The sequence below is a fragment of the Salmo salar genome, chromosome 18 (assembly GCF_965601325.2).
Source record: "Salmo salar chromosome 18, fSalSal1, whole genome shotgun sequence".
NCBI lineage: Eukaryota > Metazoa > Chordata > Actinopteri > Salmoniformes > Salmonidae > Salmo > Salmo salar.
In genome coordinates this window covers 88,329,334-88,350,656 of record NC_138308.1, presented here as the reverse complement: position 1 = coordinate 88,350,656, position 21,323 = coordinate 88,329,334, and the positions used below count along the sequence as shown (strand labels likewise).

The 21,323-nt window shown below is 41.9% G+C and overlaps 1 protein-coding gene and 1 pseudogene across 3 annotated transcripts; both read right to left on the bottom strand.

Annotated features, from left to right (window-relative positions):
* Positions 1 to 4,236, bottom strand: LOC106577889 (P2Y purinoceptor 4-like; annotated as a pseudogene).
* A 5,008-nt stretch (positions 4,237 to 9,244) lies between these two features.
* LOC106577884 (schwannomin-interacting protein 1) lies at positions 9,245 to 20,535 on the bottom strand. Of its 3 annotated transcripts, XM_014156313.3 has the most exons (8): positions 20,038 to 20,535; positions 19,408 to 19,495; positions 17,406 to 17,725; positions 16,488 to 16,627; positions 13,516 to 13,609; positions 13,222 to 13,377; positions 11,944 to 12,061; positions 9,245 to 11,731 (listed from the first exon to the last, which is right to left on the bottom strand). In XM_014156313.3, exons 3-8 carry the CDS (start codon positions 17,670 to 17,672, stop codon positions 11,631 to 11,633), a joined length of 876 nt encoding a protein of 291 aa, XP_014011788.1. In that variant the 5' UTR covers positions 17,673 to 17,725; positions 19,408 to 19,495; positions 20,038 to 20,535; the 3' UTR covers positions 9,245 to 11,630. The 3 variants fall into 3 exon arrangements, with proteins under 3 accessions (XP_014011788.1, XP_014011789.1, XP_014011787.1); XM_014156314.3 differs by lacking the exon at positions 19,408 to 19,495 and having other exon boundaries at positions 17,406 to 17,703; XM_014156312.3 differs by lacking the exon at positions 19,408 to 19,495 and having other exon boundaries at positions 20,038 to 20,534.
* Positions 20,536 to 21,323: the final 788 nt, after the last annotated feature.

The following is a 21,323-nucleotide window of genomic DNA, read 5'->3' as shown; positions in this document are numbered from 1 at the left end:
TTTATTTGGATTTCATGTAATGGACATACACATAATAGTCCAAATTGGTGAAGTGAAATGAAAAAAATTGTTATTTCATAAAATTATATATAAAAAAAAACTGAAAAGTGGTGCGTGCATATGTATTCACCTCCTTTGCTATGAAGCCCCTAAATAAGATCTGGTGCAACCAATTACCTTCAGAAGTCACAAAATTAGTTAAAGTCCACCTGTGTGCAATCTAAGTGTCACATGATCTCAGTATATATACAGTTGTGGCAAAAAGTTTTGAGAATGACACAAATATTAATTTTCACAAAGTTTGCAGCTTCAGTGTCTTTAGATATTTTTGGCAGATGTTACTATAGAATACTGAAGTATAATTACAATTATAATTACATTTCATAAGTGTCAAAGGATTTTATTGACAATTACATGAAGTTGATGCAAAGAGTCAATATTTGCAGTGTTGACCCTTCTTTTTCAAGACCTCTGCAATCCGCCCTGGCATGCTGTCAATTAACTCCTGGGCCACATCCTGACTGATGGCAGCCCATTCTTGCATAGTCAATGCTTGGAGTTTGTCAGAATTTGTGGGGTTTTGTTTTTCCACTCGCCTCTTGAGGATTGACCACAAGTTCTCAATGGGATTAATGTCTGGGAAGTTTCCTGGCCATGGACCCAAAATATCAATGTTTTGTTCCCCGAGCCATTTAGTTATCACTTTTGCCTTATTGCAAGGTGCTCCATCATGCTGGAAAAGGCATTGTTCGTCACCAAACTGTTCCTGGATGGTTGGGAGAAGTTGCTCTCGGAGGATGTGTTGGTACCATTCTTTATTCATGGCTGTGTTCTTAGGCAAAATTGTGAGTGAGCCCACTCCCTTGGCCAAGAAGAAACCCCACACATGAATGGTCTCAGGATGCTTTACTGTTGGCATGACACAGGACTGATGGTAGCACTCACCTTGTCTTCTCCGGACAAGCTTTTTTCCGGATGCCCCAAACAATCGGAAAGGGGATTCATCAGAGAAAATGACTTTACCCCAGTCCTCAGCAGTCCAATCCCTGTACCTTTTGCAGAATATCAGTCTGTCCCTGATGTTTTTCCTGGAGAGAAGTGTCTTCTTTGCTGCCCTTCTTGACACCAGGCCATCCTCCAAAAGTCTTTGCCTCACTGTGCGTGCAGATGCACTCACACCTGCCTGCTGCCATTCCTGAGCAAGCTCTGTACTGGTGGTGCCCCGATCCCGCAGCTGAATCAACTTTAGGAGACGGTCCTGGCGCTTGCTGGACTTTCTTAGGCGCCCTGAAGCCTTCTTCACAACAATTGAACCGCTCTCCTTGAGTTCTTGATTATCCGATAAATGGTTGATTTAGGTGCAATCTTACTGGCAGCAATATACTTGCCTGTGAAGCCCTTTTTGTGCAAAGCAATGATGACAGCATGTGTTTCCTTGCAGGTAGCCATGGTTGACAGAGGAAGAACAATGATTCCAAGCACCACCCTCCTTTTGAAGCTTCCGGTCTGTTATTTGAACTCAATAAGCATGACAGAGTGACCTCAAGCCTTGTCCTCGTCAACACTCACACCTAAGTTAACAAGAGAATCACTGACATGATGTCATCTGGTCCTTTTGTGGCAGGGCTGAAATGCAGTGGAAATGTTTTTTTTTTGGAATTCAGTTCATTTGCATGGCAAAGAGGGACTTTGCAATTAATTGCAATTCATCTGATCACTCTTCAAAATATTCTGGAGTATATGCAAATTGCCATCATACAAACTGAGGCAGCAGACTTTGTGAAAATGTATATTTGTGTCATTCTCAACTTTTGGCCCAGAGTCTGCAACACCACTAAGCAAGGGGCACCACCAAGCAAGTGGCACCATGAAGACCAAGGAGCTCTCCAAACAGGTCAGGGACAAAGTCGTGGAGAAGTACAGACTCGGGGTTGGGTTATAAAAAAAGATATCAGAAACTTTGAACATTCCACGGATCACCATTAAATCCATTATTAAAACATGGAAAGAATTTGGCACCACAACAAATCTGCCAAGAGAGGCCCGCCCACCAAAACTCACGGACCAGGCAAGGAGGGCATTAATCAGAGAGGCAACAAAGAGACCAACGATAACCCTGAAGGAACCGCAAACCTCCACAGCGGAGATTGGAGTATCTGTCCATAGGACCACTTTAAGCTGTACACTCCACAGAGCTAAGTTTTGTTTGCCTGAACTATAACTTACATCAACTCAACAAAGTTATAAAGACAAACAGAGAAAATCAACCCCCCAAAAAGATATAACAGAGCCCGGTGTGTACAGTACAGTGTCATCGTCTAGATCTAGTCATCAACATTTGAATACTGCCAATGATAGTAGGATCATCTCTGATGTCCTTTGTCTCACAACCGATCCTTTCACATCCTGAATTCACACCCTACCATTTATATTGTTCACAAATGTCTGTTTCTGAATTAAACGCATAGAATGAAGAAGTCTTTCGCTGCCACACAGGGTTTCTTAAACTACGGGTCGGGACCCAATGTGAGCCTGGGCATGTTAGAGGTGAGTCGTGAGTTATGAGAATACATCTAGTCACACACTATTTCTTCTTAATTTGGGTCATTGGAGGATGATTAGGGCCACGGGAGGACGGTCAATTCCTCATTTGGGTCTCGAGTTGAAAACATTTCAGAAACCCTTCAAACAACAACTCCAGCATTGACCCCCTCGGGATGAATAATGTCGATCGAACTTATTCCACAGTATATCTGACTTTGGTTTTGATCACCCCTTTGAACAAATGTACAGGCGTTTTATTCGTCTCTTTGTTGTTACCCTTGTAATTGACCACACCCCCTCCTCTTCCCCCACCCTTCTCAGCTTCCTCTGCGGCCAGAGGAGCCTGTGCTGCTGGTTGACGGCAGTGGCGGTAGTATCCGTCTGCGGGCAATATGGGGCGCCACCACCTTTCTCCTCGGTGAAGAAGTAGAGGAGTGCGATGAGCCAGGCGTTGAAAGTCGCCAGTGACCGCATGATCTTATAGCACATGGAGACAATGGCCATGGAGTGGCACGGGATGCCTTTCGTCACTTTTAAGATGAAGAAGATAGTCCTGGTGACGTGGAAGGGGAAGAAACAGAGGGCGAAGAGAAGGGGGATGGTGATGATGGTTTTGATGGATTTATGATGCCGGTGGGCGTATGGAGAGTGGGTGCCAAAAACGATCAACATCCCCTCTCCTCCTCCCCGAAGTCCTCCTTCAACTCCAGCGCCATTCCCTCCTGCCTTTCCACATCCTCCTCCTCCTTCCCAACTTCCCTCTCCCCCTCGTCCTCTATGCTGTGACTGAGGCTGGGAGCGCAGGGTCAGGAATATTGTCAGAACCATTTGTAAGTAGCACCAGGCGATGATGGAGAATGGTAGAAAGAACCCCAGCAGATGCAAGATGATCCAAAATGGATGGTAGTCTTGGAACTCCTTATCTATAGCATCGTCCCAACAGTTCTGATACGTCTCCACCTCCCCAGTACTGTTACTACTAACGGTACAGGTATTATTACTGTTAATCGCCATCGCCCCGCCCCCTACGCCTCTCATCACGTGGCCCGTTTGGGGCGAACCGGAATATCTGGCAGGTGAGGGTGAAGACGACCCCCCACATCAACACACACGTCCCCTTGACCGCTCTCTTGGTCTCCAGTGTGATGGTCCTCATAGGGGGACATATCCCCAGGTTGCGATGGACGGAGATACACGTCAGGAAGAATATAGAACAATACAGGTTGAAATAGAACAGGAAACGGACCAATCGGCACAGAAAGTCCCCGAAGACCCATCGGTCGCGCATCACGTAGCTAGCCACCAGGAAGGGGAGCGACAAGCCACACGTTGAAGTCCGTGGAGGCTAGGTTGACCATGTAGATGAGGGAGGCGTTCCAACGCTTGGTGCGTCTGAGGGAAAGCCAGAGAACGATAGAGTTGAGCGTGATGGCGAAGACGAAGGTGTAGGAGTAGCACAAAGGGAGGAAAATGTACTTGTAGGATTCATCAATGCTGCAGGAGGAGGGAGGGAGCTAGGGATTGACGGAGGAGTAGTTGAGGAGGTGGCGTACTCCTTCGACGATAATATCATCGTTGAGCGCAGGGGCGTCAGTCGTTGTCATGGGGATGTTTGGGTTTTTCCGTGACAGTTGAGGCGGTGGTGTCTCATCTTGCCATTCCACTGCTCCTTCTGGCCCCCTCTGTTAGCATTCTAAAGATCCAAATCCCTGGTTCACTTCTTCAAAGTCTGTTCACCTAGAAAGAAAGAGAGGATTGTTAGAATCCCTCATTACATCTCATATCAAAACATTTTGTACAGTGATATGAGATTGTTAGAAGGTTGGAGTTCTAGACTCTTCCAAATGGTCATCATCTTTTTTTAAATATCTTTCATCCATTCATTAAACATACTGTAGACTATCAGGTTTTCTCCCTATGTACCTCTCCCTACATCTCCCTCCCTTCCCAACCCCTTCCTGACCGGTGACTCCACCCAGCCCCTTACACAATCGCCAGTGCTGTTTGCCCTCTTGTGTGTGTGTATGTGTGTGTCGTCTTACTCTATGACTATATCCTGCTGATTCAGTCTCTTATCACTCCATTAACTCATCAATCAGTAACTACACTTCCCCTCGCACTATCTGTTCATCCCTTTCTCCATCCACCCCCCCTTCTTTCATTTCATCTCCCATCCACCCTCCAATGACTCTATATGCATCCATCCATCTCCGCCTCCTCTTTGCCCTCTTTTCCAACTCCATCCCCCCTTCTTTTCGCCTCAAGACTTATTTTGATGTATACGTCATTCATGGGCATACTGTATGTCTTGTCATATTGGTCTATCCTGGGTGCCAGTCTCATCTCCTGCAAACTCCTTATGGAATTGTCATGTTAAATCAGTTTAGCTTGACAATGTCAATGTAGTAGCCAGAAGCACAAACAGATCTGGGACCAGGCTATAATTAATACCACTTAGAATGTATCAGCATTAGAATGAAGTAATGTACACTACAAACAGATCTGGGACAAGGCTATAATTAATACCACTTAGAATGTAGCATGAATCAGCATTAGAATGAAGTAATGTATACTACAAACAGATCTGGGACCAGGCTATAATAATACCACTTAGAATGTAGCATGAATCAGCATTAGAATGAAGTAATGTATACTACAAACAGATCTGTGACTCCAAATCCAGACCTCCATGGGTTGATAAATTGAATTTCCATTGATTATTTTTGTGCGATTTTGTTGTCAGCACATTCAACTATGTAAAGAAAAAAGTATTTAATAAGATTATTTCATTCATTCAGATCTAGGATGTGTAATTTTAGTGTTGCCTTTATTTTTTTGAGCAGTGTATATAAAATATGAATTCTAATTAATCTGGGTAATGCCACCAGGGGCGTCATGCACCCCAAAAATCTGAAGTGGCACTAAGTATGTGAGGATGGCTGGGGGAGTGGTCCAGTGGGGGGCTAGGCCCCCCGTGTGTAAATTGGAGTATTTAGCATTTTTCAAACACCTGAAAGATATGATTAATTCTATGTAAAAAATGTCACTTTTTCTACATTTCTAAGCATATCTCTTGAGCTGTCTGTATCCTCCTGACTGGTGTTTTCTTCTCCTTCTTTTTGTAAATGAATGCTTTAAAGTAATGTGAGTCTTGTCCGGTACATTTACTTAGTGCTTGCTTTTCTAAAGTCTACCAACCTTGCCAGCAAGCATGCCAGCTAAGATAGTCAGACAAGCTAGCTACTCCAATTTGATTGATAGCCTGAAATGGCTTCTTGGTAGATAGTTATGAGGTTGGGAGATTGGGAATGTATCTGGGCTACTGTAGCTAAAAACAACTTCATGAAATTGCTAGGTGGCTAGTAGTATTACAGAAAAACAATATATTTTTTAAACAGGACAAATCTGAGGGGCACGTGCCCCCATGGGCATGACAGCTCTGTATGCCACGACAAACTTTATGAATGAATCCCTTCTACATGACACAACTCTATTTACCTGGGTTTTTTAATAGAATTGATCAAAGTCATGTATTTACAGAATTGTGACACTACATGGCCGATATTTAAATAATGCTACGTAACCGAAGTTCTGGAATTAGAACAACATTCAACATTTCTAAAAGTTGGCCCAACTCTCTCTATATATGGTTCTGGAAAATATCATGACTAAATTGCAACGTCTCGGTTGTACTGTGTGTGTCACGTCCTGACCATATTAAGATGTTATTTTCTATGGTAGAGTAGGTCAGGGCGTGACAGGGGGTGTTTTGTGTTTTTCTATGTTTTGTATATCTATGTTTAGGTTCTAGTTTTTCTATTTCTATGTTGTGTTTTTTTTGGGGATGATCTCCAATTAGAGGCAGCTGGTCCTCGTTGTCTCTAATTGGAGATCATACTTAAGTAGGTTTTTTTTCCACCTGTGTTTGTGGGTAGTTGTCTTCTGTTTAGTTTATGTACCTGACAGAACTGTGCGCTTTCGTTTTCTCGTTATTTTTTCTTTAGTGTTTTGAGTTTAAATAAATATTCATCATGAGCAATCAACATGCTGCGCTTTGGTCCCCTCTCTACGACAGCCTGCAGTGACACTCCCCAGTCCGGAGCCTCCGGCGACGCTCCCCGGTCCGGAGCCTCCGGCGACGCTCCTCAGTCCGGAGCCTCCGGCGACGCTCCCCAGTCCGGAACCTCCTGAGACGCTCCCCAGCCCGGAACCTCCTGAGACGGCCTGCAGCCCGGAGCCTCCAGCGGCGGCCTGCAGCCCGGAGCCTCCAGCGACGATCTACAGTCCGGTTCCTTCGACGACGATCCACGGTCCGGTGGTACTAAAGCAGAGGGATCAGCGGGTGGAGCGGGGGTTACGCCCCGAACTGGAGCCGCCTCCTCTGCTGGAGGATAAGGTTATGTGGACTGCACTAGAGCCGCCATAGACAGGAGTTACCCACCCTACCCTCCCTTTTTTGTTTTTTTAGTGGCATTCGGAGTCTGCACCTTTGGGGGGGGATACTGTCACGTCCTGACCATAGTAAGATGTTATTTTCTATGGTAGAGTAGGTCAGGGCGTGACAGGGGGTGTTTTGTGTTTTTCTGTGTTTTGTATATCTATGTTTAGTTTCTAGTTTTTCTATTTCTATGTTGTTTTTTTGGGGATGATCTCCAATTAGAGGCAGCTGGTCCTTGTTGTCTCTAATTGGAGATCATACTTAAGTAGTTTTTTTTTTCCACCTGTGTTTGTGGGTAGTTGTCTTGTTTAGTTTATGTACCTGACAGAACTGTGCGCTTTCGTTTTCTCGTTATTTTTTTCTTTAGTGTTTTGAGTTTAAATAAATATTCACCATGAGCAATCAACATGCTGCGCTTTGGTCCCCTCTCTACGACAGCCGTTACAGTGTGTGTGTCACGTCGGGACGCTGGTTGCCATAGAAAAGCATGGCACAGAGAGAGTGGCAAAAAATGTAACTGTAATAAATGTTTAAATGTAACTGTAATAAATGTTTAAATGTATACATGTAACTGTAATGAATGTATACATGTAACTGTAATAAATGTATACATGTAACCGCAATACATGTTTAAATGTAACTGCAATACATGTTTAAATGTAACTGCAATACATGTTTAAATGTAACCGCAATAAATGTTTAAATGTAACTGTAATAAATGTAACTGTAATAAATGTTTAAATGTAACTGTAATAAATGTATAAATGTAACTGCAATACATGTTTAAATGTAACTGCAACTGTCACGTCCTGACCATAGTAAGATGTTATTTTCTATGGTAGAGTAGGTCAGGGCGTGACAGGGGTTGTTTTGTGTTTTTCTATCTTTTGTATTTCTATGTTTAAGTTCTAGGTTTCTATTTCTATGTATTTTGGGGGGGGATGATCTCCAATTGGAGGCAGCTGGTCCTCGTTGTCTCTAATCGGAGATCATACTTAAGTATTTTTTTTTCCCCCACCTGTGTTTGTGGGCAGTTATTTTCTGTTAAGTCTCTGTACCTGACAGAACTGTGTGCTGTCGTTTTCCTCTTTGTTATTTTGCTTCAGTATTTTGAGTTATAATAAATTATCATCATGAGCACTAAACACGCTGCTCTTTGGTCCCCTCTCTACGACAGCAATACATGTTTAAATGTAACTGTAACAAATGTTTAAATGTATACATGTAACTTTAAATGTAACTGTAATAAATGTTTAAATGTATACATGTAACTTTAAATGTAACTGTAATAAATGTTTAAATGTAACTGTAATAAATGTTTAAATGTAACTTTAATAAATGTAACTTTAATAAATGTATAAATGTAACTGTAATAAATGTAACTGTAATAAATGTACATGTTTAAATGTAACTGAAAAATGTTTAAATGTAACTGTAATAAATGTATAAATGTAACTGTAATACATTTATACATGTAACTGTAATAAATGTTTAAATGTAATAAATGTTTAAATGTAACTGTAAAATGTATAAATGTAACTGTAATAAATGTTTAAATGTAACAAATGTTTAAATGTAACTGTAATAAATGTACACATGTAACCGTAAACAAAACATAAATTCCAAAATCTCTTTAATTGGTTAACGTAGTGGGCGACTTAAGGATTTACCTGTTAATGCGATATTCTCTTCTGTGCAAAGCTCCCTCTATCAGTGTTTTCCATGTCAGAAAAACAGAGAAAATGAAACCCCCAATTTGATATGTTCAAGAAACCAAGGAGGGAACAAGTGAATATATATATATGGACAAAATGACCAATGAAGAAACTCCTTGAAAAGTCTCTCTCTTTCTACTTTTCTCTTTTTTGATATGAGTCGCCTTCAGTTGTTCAGTCTCTACCTCCCTTTTTCGGTCTACCTGTTTTTGGCTCCTCTACCTCATCCCTTTCTTTGTGTCTCTGGCTCTGTGACACAGTCCCTCCCTCCCCCCTCTCTCTCATCCTGTCCCTCTATCACTCTCTCCCTCCCTCCCTCCCTCCCTCCCTCCCTCCCTCCCTCCCCCCCTCTCTCTCATCCTGTCCCTCCCTCCCTCCCTCCCTCCCCCTTCCTCCTATTTTGCTGATCTAGACATTTGGTTAAGGCAAACTGTGACCAGGGCAATGTATACAATTTACATCCGTGCTAAATACATTACGCAAATAACTACTTACTTAATTAATCTATAGATACAGCTACATGCAAAATAGCACTAGCACACCTACATATGTATCATTGACAAACTGTTTATTCAATACAAAATGATTGTAGAATAGAATGTCAAAAGGAAGTGACATCAAACTCACTCCTGTGATGACGTGTAAATGCATGTAAACCAGCACACAATCCCAACGCTCCCTGTGTGTGTGTGTGTATATGTGTTTGTATGTGTGTGTGTGTGCATATCTTTGCATGTGTGTGTATATCTATGAATGCATGTGTATATCTATCTATGTGTGTGTATGTGTGTTTGTGTATATCTATCTGTGTGTGTGTGTGTTTGTGTATATCTGTGTGTGTTTGTGTGTATATCTAATGTGTGTGTGTGTGTGTATATATCTATGTGAGTGTGTGTGTGTATATCTATGTGTGTGTGTGTGTGTGTGTATATCTATGTGAGTGTGTGTGTATATCTATGTGAGTGTGTGTGTGTGTTTATCTGTGTGTTACTCCCTCACAGAACTGTATTATGACAACAGTCCCAAACAGGAACCTTGCTCAGGGACCTTGTCGGTCGGCTGATCGGTAGACGTTGTGTTCATTATAACCACCATGTACACAGGCTGATATAATACTCCTTTCAATAGCCCCAAGTCATTGAGTTGAGCTGTGCTCACGCTACTTTGTTCTCCTGTTTGGTTTTAGTAATGTCCCTTTCTGTGACTGACTCCTTTGACGATCATCATACATTAAAACATTCAGGAGACAGAACTGAAGACAATGACATGTTTACCGACAACATTCATCTAAACAAACAATTAAAGGTGTCCAAACAACAAGAATAAAAACAATCGGTAACACTTTGTTTGACCTCTACGTCATAACACTCATTATTATTATTTTATTTAACCAGGCAGGTCAGTTAATAACAAACTGTTATTTACAATGACGGCCTAGGAACAGTGGGTTAACTGCCTTGTTCAGCAGCAGAATGAGAGGTTTTTACCTTGTCAGCTCGGGGATTTGGCCTAGCAACACTAACCACTAGTCTACCTGCCACCCCTACACTCTAACCACTAGACTACCTGTCACCCCTACACTCTAACCACTAGAGTACCTGTCACCCCTACACTCTAACCACTAGTCTACCTGCCGCCCCTACACTCTAACCACTAGTCTACCTGTCGCCCCTACACTCTAACCACTAGTCTACCTGTCACCCCTACACTCTAACCACTAGTCTACCTGTCACCCCTACACTCTAACCACTAGGGTACCTGTCACCCCTACACTCTAACCACTAGGGTACCTGTCACCCCTACACTCTAACCACTAGGGTACCTGTCACCCCTACACTCTAACCACTAGTCTACCTGCCGCCCCTACACTCTAACCACTAGTCTACCTGTCACCCCTACACTCTAACCACTAGGCTACCTGTCACCCCTACACTCTAACCACTAGGGTACCTGTCACCCCTACACTCTAACCACTAGTCTACCTGCCGCCCCTACACTCTAACCACTAGTCTACCTGCCACCCCTACACTCTAACCACTAGTCTACCTGTCGCCCCTACACTCTAACCACCAGTCTACCTGTCGCCCCTACACTCTAACCACTAGGCTACCTGCCGCCCCTACACTCTAACCACTAGGATACCTGCCACCCCTACACTCTAACCACAAGTCTACCTGCCGCCCCTACACTCTAACCACTAGTCTACCTGTCACCCCCACACTCTAACCACTAGTCTACCTGTCGCCCCTACACTCTAACCACTAGGCTACCTGCCACCCCGGTAGCCTAGTGGTTAGATGATTATGATGCAATCAGAATCATTTTTATTTGATGTAATGTGACGCATAGTTCAAATAATGTGCTAGCAAACAACCATTACATTTCAACACTTGGATGACAATGACATAAGAGCTTGATCACTCCATTGGAAGCAATGGTAGTTTATTAATCCCTTATAATTTTCCAGTTATTTCCCCCTAAAACACTAAAACATTAACAGTCCAGACAGACACATTTGATTTCCCACAACAACAAAAAAACACAGAGGGCAAACAAAACTGGTTGACGTGATGTCATAATGAATGTAAAACTGGGTGTAATGACGTCATTTCAACCAGTTTTGCTCAATGGGTATAAAAAGAAAAACAAAACGCTGTGCAATTCAATTCAAAAGTCTTTAGGAGTGATGCAGTCTCTTCACAGTGATTTGACTCATCCTTTCGTTTGAAGAAGCGGTGTCTAATCCGTCATCGATTCATTGTGACATCACAGACACCAGGATTCTATTTTATGTGATGACGACTCACCATAGAATTAGAATGATTACAAGGATTCTATGGTGATGGGCCTCCTCATAGAGATAGAACCCTGGGGAGGAATTTCTAGTACAAAATCCACGGCACAAACTGTCCCCCGTCTTGCCTGGGACTGGGTCAGAGTGATGTCATATCCTGTACCTCCAGCAGCATGGCGTCCTGTTTCGTCCTCAGCTGGTCTCGAGCCTGGAGGTGAACCACCAGCTCAGTGCTCAGGTCTGATGACACACACACACACACACACACACACAAAACGTAAGGTCTAAGGCAGTGTTTTACAGATCATTTGACAAAGGTGAAATGAAGGTAAAATAATTAGGCTGGTATAACTTCTTCATGAAAAAGGTGAAATATACTGCATCTATCAAATATAATGCAGCCTATATCTAAAATCAAACTATATCCAGTGTATTAGCTGAGTGACCCTCACCTTGTATTGCCTTATTGAGAGTGTTTATGTGAGTGTTGAGATCTTTGAGACTGAAGGCCTGCAGGTCACTACGGTCTCGTTTTCTATTCTTCAACAGTGGATCACCACACGCTAGGCTCTGAGACACAGGGGACATGGTGAAGGGCAGAATAACTGGTTAGGCTCTGAGACACAGGGGACATGGTGAAGGGCAGAATAACTGGTTAGGCTCTGAGACACAGGGGACATGGTGAAGGGCAGAATAACTGGTTAGGCTCTGAGACACAGGGGACATGGTGAAGGGCAGAATAACTGGTTAGGCTCTGAGACACAGGGGACATGGTGAAGGGCAGAATAACTGGTTAGGCTCTGAGACACAGGGGACATGATGAAGGGCAGAATAACTGGTTAGGCTCTGAGACACAGGGGACATGGTGAAGGGCAGAATAACTGGTTAGGCTCTGAGACACAGGGGACATGGTGAAGGGCAGAATAACTGGTTAGGCTCTGAGACACAGGGGACATGATGAAGGGCAGAATAACTGGTTAGGCTCTGAGACACAGGGGACATGGTGAAGGGCAGAATAACTGGTTAGGCTCTGAGAGAAAGGGGACATGGTGAAGGGCAGAATAACTGGTTAGGCTCTGAGACACAGGGGACATGGTGAAGGGCAGAATAACTGGTTAGGCTCTGAGACACAGGGGACATGGTGAAGGGCAGAATAACTGGTTAGGCTCTGAGACACAGGGAACAGAGTGAAGGGCAGAAAAACTGGTTAAGCTCTGAGACAAAGGGGACATGGTGAAGGGCAGAATAACTGGTTAGGCTCTGAGACACAGGGGACATGATGAAGGGCAGAATAACTGGTTAGGCTCTGAGACACAGGGGACATGGTGAAGGGCAGAATAACTGGTTAGGCTCTGAGACACAGGGGACATGGTGAAGGGCAGAATAACTGGTTAGGCTCTGAGACACAGGGGACATGGTGAAGGGCAGAATAACTGGTTAGGCTCTGAGACACAGGGGACATGGTGAAGGGCAGAATAAGTGGTTAGGCTCTGAGACACAGGGGACGTGGTGAAGGGCAGAATAAATGGTTAGGCTCTGAGACACAGTGAAGGGCAGAATATAAGATAACTGAGGATAAAACCGAAGAACCAAACACTGTGGGCCTTGAGGACAGTATGATGATCAGCCCTTTGTCCCTCCTTCCTAACCCCTCGGGTAGATGTCAAGGGTTGTATCAGAAGGCAAGGGAAAGCAAGCGCCATATTGCTTAAACCTATACTCTCTCTCACCTCCTGTTTCTGCTCTGTTCTCAGCTTGTTTTTGAGTGCACTCAGCGCAGCCTTGAAGCCTGATGATTTGCTTTTGGCTGCAGCCGGGGACTGGGGCTGCTGGGACACCTGCACGTTGGAACCGTTGGAACCATTCTTTACCGCCATTTTGGGATTCTGGAGTGGCCAAAACAAAATGGTGACAGGGCTTTAAGATCGAGATCTGGAATAAAATAAAACTTTATTTTCTTTCTGATTGATATGAGTTGTAGCACTCTACCTACGACTGACCTTACCTTTTGAGTGTGTACTTACCTTTGTGCAAATCGTTACTGCAGAATCCTCCTCCTCTTCTTCGCTCCCGCTGTCATTGATGAAGCACAGCTGGAGGTTCATCTGATTTGAAAGACTGAGGAGGACGAACCATTTTTTTGGTGTTAGAATCATAAACAAATCCCACTTGTGTGATGAAACGGAGGGAGAAGTCTAGATGTAGTTTTAGTTTATTCATCGGTCTAGATGTCGTTTTAGTTTATTCATCGGTCTAGATGTCGTTTTAGTTTAATCATCGGTCTAGATGTCGTTTTAGTTTATTCATCGGTCTAGATGTCGTTTTAGTTTATTCATCGGTCTAGATGTCGTTTTAGTTTATTCATCGGTCTAGATGTCGTTTTAGTTTATTCATCGGTCTAGATGTCGTTTTAGTTTATTCATCGGTCTAGATGTCGTTTTAGTTTATTCATCGGTCTAGATGTCGTTTTAGTTTAGTAATCGGTCTAGATGTCGTTTTAGTTTAGTAATCTGTCTAGATGTCGTTTTAGTTTAGTAATCTGTCTAGATGTCGTTTTAGTTTAGTAATCTGTCTAGATGTCGTTTTAGTTTATTCATCGGTCTAGATGTTGTTTTAGTTTATTCATCGGTCTAGATGTCGTTTTAGTTTATTCATCGGTCTAGATGTCGTTTTAGTTTAGTAATCTGTCTAGATGTCGTTTTAGTTTATTCATCGGTCTAGATGTCGTTTTAGTTTATTCATCGGTCTAGATGTAGTTTGTCACGAATCCCCCTGGTACTGCTGCTCATTCTGTTCACCAGTTCTGGAGGTCTACGTCACCGGCTTTCTAGGCTTCACTGAACGGGATTCATTATCATCAACCCCGGACTGTCTTGTCTGATTACACACACATGGTTCCATTATCATCAACCCCAGACTGTCTTGTCTGATTACACACACCTGGTTCCATTATCATCAACCCCAGACTGTCTTGTCTGATAACATACACCTGGTTCCATTATCATCAACCCCGGACTGTCTTGTCTGATAACATACACCTGGTTCCATTATCATCAACCCCAGACTGTCTTGTCTGATAACATACACCTGGTTCCATTATCATCAACCCCAGACTGTCTTGTCTGATAACGTACACCTGGTTCCATTATCATCAACCCCAGACTGTCTTGTCTGATAACATACACCTGGTTCCATTATCATCAACCCCAGACTGTCTTGTCTGATAACATACACCTGGTTCCATTATCATCAACCCCGGACTGTCTTGTCTGATAACGTACACCTGGTTCCATTATCATCAACCCCAGACTGTCTTGTCTGATAACATACACCTGGTTCCATTATCATCAACCCCGGACTGTCTTGTCTGATAACATACACCTGGTTCCATTATCATCAACCCCGGACTGTCTTGTCTGATAACGTACACCTTTGTCGGTTATTGTTCCCATGTCCATTGGTGGTGTGAGTACCTATGCGGTGGTGCAGCTGTTATGCTGCGTGCTATATATATATATATAGTGTATACAGGTATCGTCCTGTGTCGTTCAACAAGGTTTATCCTCACTCTTTTGTTTGGGTACAGCCCAGTATTTTTGTATACGTGTTTGTTTTGGGTGTATTAAAAACCCTTATTGTGTATTCCTGCGCCTGTCGCCAAAATCCTTTATACCAGCGTGACATAGTTAATTCATCAGTCTAGATGTCGTTTTAGTTTATTCATCGGTCTAGATGTCGTTTTAGTTAATTCATCAGTCTAGATGTCGTTTTAGTTTATTCATCGGTCTAGATGTCGTTTTAGTTAATTCATCAGTCTAGATGTCGTTTAGTTTATTCATCGGTCTAGATGTCATTTTAGTTTATTCATCGGTCTAGATGTCGTTTTAGTTTATTCATCGGTCTAGATGTCGTTTTAGTTTATTCATCGGTCTAGATGTCGTTTTAGTTTATTCATCAGTCTAGATGTCGTTTTAGTTTATTCATCAGTCTAGATGTCGTTTTAGTTTATTCATCGGTCTAGATGTCGTTTTAGTTTAATCATCGGTCTAGATGTCGTTTTAGTTTATTCATCGGTCTAGATGTCGTTTTAGTTTATTCATCAGTCTAGATGTCGTTTTAGTTTATTCATCGGTCTAGATGTCGTTTTAGTTTAATCATCGGTCTAGATGTCGTTTTAGTTTATTCATCGGTCTAGATGTCGTTTTAGTTTATTCATCGGTCTAGATGTCGTTTTAGTTTATTCATCAGTCTAGATGTCGTTTTAGTTTATTCATCGGTCTAGATGTCGTTTTAGTTTATTCATCTGTCTAGATGTCGTTTTAGTTTATTCATCGGTCTAGATGTCGTTTTAGTTTATTCATCGGTCTAGATGTCGTTTTAGTTTATTCATCGGTCTAGATGTCGTTTTAGTTTAATCATCGGTCTAGATGTCGTTTTAGTTTAGTAATCGGTCTAGATGTCGTTTTAGTTTATTCATCGGTCTAGATGTCGTTTTAGTTTATTCATCGGTCTAGATGTCGTTTTAGTTTATTCATCGGTCTAGATGTCGTTTTAGTTTATTCATCTGTCTAGATGTCGTTTTAGTTTATTCATCGGTCTAGATGTCGTTTTAGTTTATTCATCGGTCTAGATGTCGTTTTAGTTTAGTAATCGGTCTAGATGTCGTTTTAGTTTATTCATCGGTCTAGATGTCGTTTTAGTTTATTCATCGGTCTAGATGTCGTTTTAGTTTAGTAATCGGTCTAGATGTCGTTTTAGTTTATTCATCGGTCTAGATGTCGTTTTAGTTTAGTAATCGGTCTAGATGTCGTTTTAGTTTATTCATCGGTCTAGATGTCGTTTTAGTTTATTCATTCAACCATTAAAAGAACTGTTCAAAGACATCATGTTTATCAATGCCAGGGTTGCTGCATTACTATCTGCCTGGCTACTGTACTTTTACTATAACATTTACCAACATAACATTCTGTTTCGTAGACAGCGCCATGCTTCGTACCGAGCGGTCAGGGCTGTCACGCGGCTATTGCAGTCCTCCGCCTCTCCTCCGTCCTCCCAGCTCTCTTTACTCTTCCCTCCATCTCTCTCTCCTGGCCGGCTCATGGACAGCATCTTCCCTCGTTCCAGGACACTGGAAGACTGGAGATGAATCAGATTTAGGAAGCGCAAGATATGGAGGGTATCCCTTGTATGTAAAACCTAACTTTAGTTACTAACTATTGTGTATGTAGTGTCTTTCAACAAGAGATGTAGTTTTTAAAATGTATTTAACTAGCCAAGTTAGTTAAGAACAAATTCTTATTTTCAATGAGAGCCTAGAAACAGTGGGTTAACTGCCTTGTTCAGGGGCAGAACGACAGATTTTTACCTTGTCAGCTCAGGGATTTGAATTTGCAACCTTTCAGTTACTAGTCCAACGCTCTAACCACTAGGCTACGCTGCCGCCCCAGTGTAGGGTTAAAATGCTGTTTCAGCACCTTTTTTATTTTGAGTGAGTGTTGAGCCACCTATTTTCTATTTCAGAAACACACTTTAAAAGTACTTTAGCCACTGTGACCAGCGTTTACCCATGTTATTTTATGTTGAACTACATCACTGCTTTCAATGCAAAACTAGCCACTGAACAAAGCACTTGACTTAAAGAAATTCCATTCATGGAAACATTTGTTTGTTTGTAACACAGCTTCACTGATACATATAGCACACTTCCCTCCAACAAACAGATCACAGGCCTAAACTGCATCACCTGTCCCCATCCATAAGTAACTGACAGTATTCAAACCCTGACCCTTGCCTTCTCCCACCTCATCCCCCTCTGCTCTCTATGTCCCCATCTCCTCTGCCTGTCCAAAAACACCTGCCCCCATCCATAAATAACAGACAGCATTCAACTGTAACCCCTGACACAAACACACACCTTTGTCTTCTCTCTCTTTTCCTCTTCCTGTTTCTCTAGCTCGGCGATGCGCAGGCTCAGTGCCTCCCAGTGCATTATGGGTAGGCCCATGTCATCCTCTCCGTACGAGCCCTCCTGCCACACCAACGCTGCTCCCTCTGCATCTTCATCCTCCTCCTCTTCATCATCTTCCTCTTCAGCCTCGTCGCTCTCTTTCTCCTCTTCCTCCGTCTCGTCGCTCTCTTTCTCCTCTCCCCGCTCCCTCTCTCTCTCCTTCACTCCCTCCATCTCGTGTCAGTAGGAGAGAGATTTCACACTGCTATGGGGAGAAGGGGGCGGTTCTGTTGGTATAACAGAAAGACTAAATAGTTGTTTATTAATACTTTATAAACAGGTTATAAACAAATATATGAACCTACTGTTTTAACAACTATATTACACTGCTTGGTGTTAGGCCTGCTACTTCAAAATGATGATATGCAAGGAAACAATTTGACTTTGAAGAAGCTATAAACATTATTCAAAGGAACATATTTTAGGATGACTTGAAGTTAGTGACAACAGAGGAGAGACTAAATACGTTTGTTTATAAAATATTTGATTGAACCTTTAACTAGGCAAGTCAGTTAATAACAAATTCTTATTACAATGACGGCCTACCCCGGCCAAATCCTAACCCGGACGATCGATGCTGGGCCAATTGTGCGCCGCCCTATGGGACTCCCAATCTGGGCTGGTTGTGATACAGCCTGGAATCGAACCAGGGTATGTAGTGACGCCTTGAGCACTGAGATGCAGTGCCTTAGACCGCTGCACCACTCGGGAGCCCATGGAAAATTGACATGGAACATACTGAATCCTTGGAAAACTAATATCAAGAGTTCCAATGTAATAATGATACTATGTTAACAGTGTCTATTATGTGGCAACAGCAGTGGTGTAAAGTACTTAAGTAAAAATACTTTAAAGTACTAAACACTAGCCTCAACGTCAATAGTGAAGAGGCGACTTCGGGATGCTAGCCTTCTAGGCAGAGTTGCAAAGAATAAGCCATATCTCAGACTGGCCAATAAAAAGAAAAGATTAAGATGGGCAAAAGAACACAGACACTGGACAGAGGAACTCTGCCTAGAAGGCCAGCATCCCGGAGTCGCGTCTGTTTCTCAAACTAGACACTCTAATGTACTTGTCCTCTTGCTCAGTTGCGCACCAGGGCCTCCCACTTCTCTTTCTATTCTGGTTAGAGCCAGTTTGCACTGTTCTGTGAAGGGAGTAGTACACAGCGTTGTACGAGATCTTCAGTTTCTTGGCAATTTCTTGCATGGAATAGCCTTCATTTCTCAGAACAAGAATAGACTGACAAGTTTCAGAAGAAAGTTCTTTGTTTCTGGCCATTTTGAGCCTGTAATCAAAACCACAAATTCTGATGCTCCAGATACTCAACTAGTCTAAAGAAGGTCAGTTTTATTGCATCTTTAATCAGCACAACAGTTTTCTGTTGTGCTAACATCATTGCCAAAGGGTTTTCTAATGATCAATTAGCCTTTTAAAATGATAAACTTGGGTTAGCTAACACAACGTGCCATTGGAACACAGGAGTGATGGTTGCTGATAATGGGCCTCTGTACGCCTATATAGATATAACTTTAAAAATCTGCCGTTTCCAGCTACAATAGTCATTTACAACATTAACAATGTCTACCATGTCTTTATGATCAATTTGATGTTATTTTAATGGACCAAAAATTAGCTTCTCTTTCAAAAACAAGGACATTTCTAAGTGACCCCAAACTTTTGAACGGTAGTGTATATATATATATATACACAGTGCATTCGGAAATTATTCAGACCCCTCGACTTTTTCCACATTTTGTTATGTTACAGCCTTATTCTAAAAATGTATTGAATTGTTCCCCACCTTATCAATCTACACACAATACCCCATAATGATGAAGCAAAAATAGGTTTTTATACATTTTAGCAAATTTATATAAAAAAACCCGGAAATATCACATTTACTCACTACTTTGTTGAAACATCTTTGGCAGCGATTACAGCCTCGGGTCTTCTTGGGTATGATGCTACAAGCCCACCCATGGCTATGCCCCTGCCTAGTCATGTCAAATCCGTAGATTAGGACCTAATGAATTCATTTCAATTGACTGATTTCCTTATATGAATTGTAAAGTCGTTAATTGTTGCATGTTGCGTTTATTTTTTTCAGTGTATACATGTATATGTATACAACGGACCCCGACATTGCTCGTCCTAATATTTCTTGATGCCATTCTTTTACTTTTAGATGTGTATTGTTAGATATTACTGCACTGTTGGAGCTAGGAACACAAGCATTTCGCTACACCCTGCAATGACATCTGCTAAATATGTGTATGTGACCAATAACATTTGATTTGAAGTGTGTACAGTGCAAGACTGCATAATCATATAATAAAATAAAATAAATAAAGTTATATAAAGGATAAAGTGTTTTCAGGACTGAAATACTAGAAAGGCGTGAGTGTTTAGGTCTTAGGGTAGCCTAAAGAAAACGAGAAGTGACACATGACACGTATCGATAGAAGTAGGACATAAGTATATTGTTTAGTTAGCTATTGGGTTACACAATCGATCATTGGCTATCAGAATCACTTACCAAATTCCCCCAGGAGTAGAAACGTCTTGCGCTGTCAAACCGGGGGAGACGATGATTGTGCCCACATAACTTTCTATCTCTTCTCTTGAGCAAAAAATCTTGCTAGTTTCCCTTTATTCTCCTTCCTTCTCTCCCTCCTTACTTTCCACCCTTATTTTTATTCCCCGGTTCCTTAATTCTGGATTTCTTTCTCACTTTAACCGGAGTAGGGCGTTGAACTGCAAGACTATCCAACGTGGCTATGATTGAAATGAACGTTTGTTACAAGTGGCGCAGTTACGTTAGAAACTTCCTAAAAGTTATAACGGTTTTTAGTAGCCGAGAAAATACACTGATTTGTGTGCCAAAACAATAATAACAAAAGCATAAACCTTCAGGAATTTCACGGCTTTTCGGTAAGGACACACAGGGAGCAAGAAAGATGAGGGGTGGAGAGAAATTACCGGCTGAAGAAGTAACGAAAAATGCTAGGTGTCCAATTTCACCGTTTTTAGTGGACTACTGACATTCAAATGATTGAAGAAAGTACATTTGATTGGGTGACTTTAAATTCTGATTGACAGGGAGATGACAGCAAGGAGAACACAGACAATTGTTAGTAAACTTTGTTTAGTAACTTCGTAGGCTATTCCCTTTGTACCATTAGTATTTGGGCAAGAAGTCACACGCCAGCAAATCCTTACAAATTGATAATATATGCACACTAATAATTCGATGTTGAAATGGTTATGGCCTATTCCAGGTTATTCAATAGGGTGTAAACACCTTACTCTGTTTATCTTAGTCGATGTAAGGTCAAAATACATCGATTTAATATATTATGAAAGTGAATAATTTTGCGATTCTAATGCAGTTTATTTTTTATGTAGAACTATTGTGATTGTCGCCACAATTTGAATTCTTCCACATAGGGCTGATTTATTTACATGTAATCTATTATCTATATTAATGATTTGGCTTAAATCCCTCTAAAACCAAGGGATTAGTTAAATGTCATTATGTCATCGTAGTGGAGATGATTTACGATGACTGGTGTGTGTGTGCGTGTGTGTGCGTGTTGTGACAAGACAGGAACACACATAGTGACGCCCAGTTTTAGGCCTTAAGAGTGGTTCCTCACGTAATCCTTTATTTCTGTGCTTACACTGCCTTCTTGTGGCCAGACCAAGACACTACAACCTCCTTTACGAAACATTCAAAATTGATAGATTGTAATTTATTAGAAACTGGAAGAGGTTAAATGTGTTAAAGATGTATTTTGTCTTGTACATGTACTTAGGATATAC